Raw genomic sequence first — 6,809 nt, 5'->3', positions numbered from 1 at the left:
GGCCTTGGCTATATAAATAAAGAAATGACCATTACATTACCATGAATGCCTTGAACATCCCACATCATTCATGTCCAAACGGAGAGATGATGGACCAGCTGTACATGCTACAGATGTTAAGCATGCTTTCTGGATGAGTGTAGCTGGTCCAAATGTCTAAAAATAAAGAAATTAAATAAATAAATAAACAAATAAAAGACTGGTTTCCCACATGATTGTAATGGCAGGAATCCAGTTCTGTTCCCAGAGCCAACAGGAAATAAACTGCATTACTATTACAAATAAATAATCAATGCCCTGTCATTAACTGCCTGTTTGTGAGCCATGAAAATGGCCTACAAACAGTGCCACATGTAAATAGCTTGCCAATATGACTTCTGATGTATTTAATGAAGTTAGTAATCACATTTATGTTACAAACTGTAAAAGAATGAAAATTCCCTTTTGCTTTTCTACTTTAGTTAAACAAGAAAGAGAAAGAGCTTTCAATGGCACATCTCAAATGTAAAGGTATCTCAGTCCTTAACTATTCTTTAGCTGAGTCTGTAAAGCCAACACACCAAAAGTTAAGGTGTACTCAAGAGCATGTTTAACATTTACATAATTCTACTGAATGGGGAGATAAGGCTCACGCACAGCCTCTGATCTTGTTCTCTATGTGTCCCTTTGCCCTTCAGTGTATACACTGCTTATCGTAAAAGCTATGATAAAAAAGAGGCCATGTGCACACTTTACAAATACAACGCAAGGTCACCACAACCAAAAAAAAAAAAAAGTACATCAAACATTTTGGACAAGTTAGAATGATTTGAGTCTTTAGTGTTTTCTAAAGTCATAAGTAATGTCGTGATCATATTTTAACTTCGGAGTTGCATGAGTAGGATGTCAAGGAATATTTACAATCCATAATTCAAGGTGTAATCTGATGATGATCCTTGTAGCAAATTGCACCTCCGTCGACACAGCCTGCCTACTCTATGCATGATAATAAACCACAAGGTGATATATTGTTTTACTTTGGCACGACAATATTCAGCATAACACAAAGTGCGGGAATGGAAATATAAAGATGGACCTTGTGCCTGTGTTTTAGTATGAGCAACTTTAAGCATGTGGATACAGACCAGCCCTCATTCTGCGTAATGTGCCATACTGATCAAACCAAGGTGTGTCAGGCTCACATCCTGGAGTATATTTCTTTCCTAACACGTCAGATTCAGTCCACTGATTACTTGGCAATCTGCTAGTAAGCGTAATAAGGTGAGTTAAATGAGGCAAATGTAAAATGTAATGCTATGTCCCTTTACAAGTATAATCCAACAGCTTTGCTCTGTTGTGGTGAGAAATTGACAGGTAAAACAACAACAACAACAACTAATAAACAAAAACATTGTTTTTATTAACCCTATGGCTCAGCTGACATGAAGTGCATTGAAATTAGCCCCATCTAAAGACAGGATGTCCCTAATACTTAACAGTAATATCTTCACTTATGACCCTGTGGTTTTCTGGGATATTTCTTTCTTTCTTTTTAAATTAAAATGGTGTAAATATTTCACTTATTCGTTGTTTTAGTGCATCATTTTTCAGTAATTATTACTATAATAAACTATACACCGTAGCTCGGTTTGTGCTAGTTTGTGTGTACATGAGAATTGGCGCCGCGCGCAATCCAATTTCTATTTGTGTGTATTTCTCAATTGGCTGAACGGGAAAACTGTATTAATATACGACATTTCATTGGTCGAGCCGTTCCGGTATGCAAATGAGACACACCACGCACCATCCAGACAGTGTTATCATTGAGCGTCGAAGTAGTTCCGACTTATACAACGTTCAAATAAAAAGAAAATGCAAACAAATTGTGTTTAGCTCAAAATATATGCCGCGTGCCGAATTTTTCTATAACAGACTGGCCCATTTTAATGAAGGTAATAATCGCCTCTCTTGTGAGGGTAAAGAATGATTGGGGCGGCGGAGGGATATTGCTCCGTACACGCGTCAAAATATTGCCGTTATAGGAGTAGGATTAGACCCCGCCACAGCTCAGACGCAGCGCAGACAGACTGTGGAGAGCAGGGGTATAAGCAGATACGTCCAAAATCGAGCGGTATTCGCGTTAATGTAACGCCAACTCCTTGGTGTTCAAGGGGACGAGTGTCACCCAGGATTTTACCCATTTGAGGATTGTATTTATTTGAGAGCTGGATTGACTTTTTGGTCGCGTTTTCTCGGAGACGCTGCGCTGCATCGGATCTAACGGATCTATCGTTAACCTCCGCCTCATCTCCGTGTGCCTTCGGTGTGCAGCACAGCTCGTCTTCTGAGAGCGTTTTTTCCCCCTAAACTGGACTTTCTGCTGCGAAAAAATACCTTATAACAGAGGATTTCTTGCCAGCCTCACCTCATGCGCTGAAAATATGCTGCTATCAAAGTTTGGCTCTTTTTCTCACATCTGCAGCCCGAATAGCGTGGACCATTTGCCGGTGAAAATTCAGCTCCAGCCAGGTGAGATTAGCCAGCTTGCTAACGAAATGAAGAAAAAGATAAACACATATTTTGTCCCCGCACGCGTCATTTTAATGTTAGTGTTTGTATGCAAATCCTAGCCAGGTGCTTTGTTTTGGTTTCTGTCTCCTGGCATCACGAGTGCCTCAGTGAATAGTAACTGGCTTCATTCACTAAGCGGTCACGACGTCCATTCCCTCTTTCTACACTGCAGTGTTTCTGCAGTTAAATGACTGATTATGTGCAATAATGCTTCATCTTTTCATTTGCAGTGAAACTGGAGCCAGAGCCGTTTGAGAAGGTCTATCAGGTGGGCTCCGTTTTGGGAAGCGGGGGATTTGGGACGGTTTACGCTGGCAGTCGGATTTCTGACGGTTTACCGGTGAGCAACACACTTACACTTACACATACACAAACGCGCGCGCGCGCACGCCCTGACACAGACACGAGCGCGCGCGCGCGCACTGTACGCATGTACCTTTGCTCTCGTTTCAAAATAAAACTGCATGCGAGCTGTAGGTTTGAATTTCTCCATCATTTTCTTTAGGTCGCAGTTAAACATGTTGCAAAGGAGAGAGTCACAGAATGGGGATCCATTGTAAGTAGTTTTTTTTTTTAATGCCAGAAAGATGTAATTGCACCGGCATGGTCTCTGAAAGAAATGAATAATTATAAACATAAAAAAGAAAAATCAATTTCTCTTCCAGAATGGTGTGATGGTGCCTCTGGAAATTGTGCTGCTGAAAAAAGTAGGTTCCAACTTTCGGGGAGTCATAAAGCTGCTGGACTGGTACGAGAGGCCGGATGGCTGGCTGATCGTCATGGAGAGACCGGAGCTGGTCAAAGACTTGTTTGACTTCATCACGGAGAAGGGTGCCCTGGACGAGGGCACGGCACGCAGCTTTTTCCGCCAGGTATTGGAGGCTGTTCGGCACTGCTACAGCTGCGGCGTCGTGCACAGAGACATCAAAGATGAGAACCTGCTGGTGGACCTGCGCACCGGAGAACTCAAGCTGATTGACTTTGGCTCGGGGGCCATTCTCAAGGACACAGTGTACACCGATTTTGACGGTACGCACAAATGTGTGCAGTTGATTGGTGTGTTTTGTGCTTCTTCTTTTTTTCTTTGTTGTTAATTTATCAAGGGGATTTCTCATGTAGTGGTTTGTTTTTGTATTTGTTTGAGGTGTGGGGTTTTCCCATGCTGTGTTATACAGGTCAGCGTTTCTGCTACGATACGGTCGTTATATTTCATGACGTTTTCCGTTGCTATGAAATGGTTTGGCATGTATGGACACTACTCTCCTAGTAAACATGAAATCAGATCCTTAAATTAAGATTGCCAACATTTCAAAGCTTTAGACGAAGCTTTTTGCTTCATCTCTGGGTGTAAACAGATCGGCTGCCACGTAACAGATGTGTGTTGTGAAACCTGAGAGCTCAGGTCCCGTGACGGCTCACGTTGCTATTTCAGTCTTCGTTTTGTCTCCAAGACACTCCTGCCCTCTGGGGGAGGGCAGGACTGTTGGCTCTTTGGCGCACCAGACAGCTGAGTTATGAGTGATGTGGCCTCGAAACACCCCCCTCAAGCAGCGTTCATTTTTTTCCCCCTCCTCTTTGCTATTCCATGGGCCCTTTAGAATCTCGATAGAGCTCTGCATCAGCAGCAGAGCTGACACTGGCTGAGGGAGGGAGGGGTGTACATAGCCACTATGTGTTTGTGTTCTGTCCTTAAAGCTAACGTATTATTTATTTCTCAATGTGTGTTACAGGTACGAGAGTGTACAGCCCACCAGAGTGGATACGTTTCCATAGATACCATGGCCGCTCAGCCACCGTCTGGTCACTAGGGGTGCTGCTGTATGACATGGTGTGTGGAGATATTCCCTTTGAGCAGGACGAGGAAATCCTCAGAGGACGACTCTATTTCAGACGGAGAATCTCAGCAGGTCTGTACAGTGTTTGTTTGGTATATTCATACTCCATATTCCCACATCTTTTAATAAACAATGCATGATAATAGACCCCAGACATATTCTGTATCCTAAGAGGCACTCTTCTCCCAAATCCTGTCAAACTGCAATGTATATTATTCCTATTTAACATCCTCTAAGCTGCAGTACCTTGTGAGAGGAGTGCCCTGGATATTCTGTTTGGCTGTCATGACTTGGCAAAATAGAGCACTATGTAGTAAATAGGGTGTGGTTGTGGTCATCCAGTTTCGTGCTGCTAGCAGCAAGATGCTAATCCTTCACTTACTGTGTGTTCCAACAGAGTGCCAACACTTGATTAAGTGGTGTTTGTCACTGAGGCCATCAGATAGACCAACTCTGGAGCAGATCTTTGAGCATCCGTGGATGCGTCATGCTGAAGCGTCTAAGACGGAGGAGGGCGACATCCGGCTATGTACCATCAGTACGGACACTTCCAGCATGAGCTCCAGCAAGGAGAGCCTCTGAAAGAAATACCACCTTGCTCTCAAAAAGCGCTGGGACTCAACGGACTATTGATCTGCACCCATGCCTTGTCAGGCTTGCAGATTCCTCTTTTTCTTTTGTAGGGAATCATAATTTATTACAGTTTGCTCTTCCTTTCAATCTTTTTATTTTATTATTATTATTTTTACAATTCATAAAATTTGTTTCCCGTTGGGGAACATTTGCTGTTTGGGCGGACTTACCAGCACACAAATTATTATTATTATTATTATTATTATTATTATTATTATTATTATTATTATTATTATTATTATTTTATTGTTACAAGGCTGGTTTATGCATCTGGCAAGCCTCCTACGCAGATGTGGCTGCTCTCATAGAGCTTGGATAACTTTTTATTTAAATGTCTTAATTTTTGATTTGGAGTGCCTTTTTGAAAGCTGCTGTTTTGGGGCTTTCATCGTTGCTTTGTTGTTTTGTTTGAAAGTTTCCCTTGAGCCGGTTGGGTGGTTACGTGGTGTTTGGTGATTGACCATTGCACATAAACCTCCAGCCAGTTCAAGGGTCTTACAGTGGGGAGGGATTGACCCATAGAAATACTTGAAACGCACACACTCACTGCGTCTCTTTCTAACGCTGCTCAGTCACATTTTAGCCTATATAGGTCGTCTAGAAAAAATAAAACTGTTCTTTTTTTCTTTCTCTGAATGTGTATAAAGATGTAACCGCTGTACCTTCTGAGGGTCTGGAACGCTCCCTCCCCTCAGCTTACTCTTCTGCTCCTCATCCCACTGCTGAAACTACATTAGTCTGTCTCCTGGGTTTTGGGGACCTGGGTGTGAAAATGCACAATCAATGCAATATTCATGAATCCCTTTTTTTTCCTATTTTTTTTTTTAAAGATTAACTTGTACAGTGTTTTTTTTTTTTGTACAGTTTTCTTCTTTGCATTTAATTTATTTGTAACATGTAGACATTCCACACTCTGTGGCTATTTATTTTTTATTTATTGTCATGCTTAAATCCCAAAATTTGCATATCTTTTTATGGCCTTTTGTTTGCATTCCTGTTGTCTTTTTTCTTTTTTTTTTTTTCTTTTTTTTTACATTTGGACAAGAGATTGGTGGATGCACTGAAGCTGTTGTCAATGTAAAAAGGAATAAAAACAAGGTTTACTTAAATTGAAAGAGCGATGAATGTTATTTAACTTCTCTTGGTTGTCATTTTAAAGCAAAAAAAAAAACTCATGTTGTTTTTGGGTCTGTGTAATCTCCCTATAAAATGGAAGTGTTTTGCTGAATTGCGATGGGATGGGGGTAATACCTATCACAGGCTGCACAGGCGTGTGTTAGTTATTCTCTCTATAGTAAAAGTTGTATGAAACCCAATGAAAATCCTATTTTTATACAAGAACATTTCAATTAAACTTTCATTTGTACAGAACACTTGTGGTGTTTCCTTGCCTTCTAATAAGATGATATATTTACAAATCACAAACGTCCCAAAATGTGTTTACTGAACTCTAGTAGGGGGAATGTGAGAGTTTATTAATAATTATACCACACAGAGGTGGAATCATTGATCATATGAAGCTTTTAGTGAGGAGATGGAGAAGGGTGCCCTTAAGGAGAAGTAGTTTGCTCTTTCCAGTTTCTCATTTAAATGACAAGATGCTTCCCTCTTCTAATTTTGGAAAAGAAAAAAAAAGTATTCGCTTCACTTATAATGTAAATGTAAGTGAAGGCAGTCTTGTGGATGTTCCACAATATTGAATGTAACTTTAAATGGATAAAAAGCATGATGTCTTGTTACTTAATAAATAGAACACTGTAATTGTTGGCAAATTGCTGCAGTATAAGAGGA

The 6,809-nt window shown here is 40.8% G+C and overlaps 1 protein-coding gene across 1 annotated transcript; it reads left to right on the top strand.

Moving 5' to 3' along the window:
- The first annotated feature begins 2,030 nt into the window (after positions 1–2,030).
- On the top strand, positions 2,031–6,389 carry LOC131370332 (serine/threonine-protein kinase pim-3). Its single transcript, XM_058417600.1, has 6 exons — positions 2,031–2,508; positions 2,781–2,890; positions 3,056–3,106; positions 3,216–3,579; positions 4,281–4,457; positions 4,783–6,389. Exons 1-6 carry the CDS (start codon positions 2,421–2,423, stop codon positions 4,965–4,967), a joined length of 975 nt encoding a protein of 324 aa, XP_058273583.1. The 5' UTR covers positions 2,031–2,420; the 3' UTR covers positions 4,968–6,389.
- The last annotated feature ends 420 nt before the right edge of the window (positions 6,390–6,809 follow it).

This window comes from Hemibagrus wyckioides, linkage group LG19 (assembly GCF_019097595.1).
Source record: "Hemibagrus wyckioides isolate EC202008001 linkage group LG19, SWU_Hwy_1.0, whole genome shotgun sequence".
NCBI classification, from domain to species: domain Eukaryota; kingdom Metazoa; phylum Chordata; class Actinopteri; order Siluriformes; family Bagridae; genus Hemibagrus; species Hemibagrus wyckioides.
Note: the sequence above shows the minus strand (reverse complement) of the source record. Positions and strands in the feature narration are given on the sequence as shown.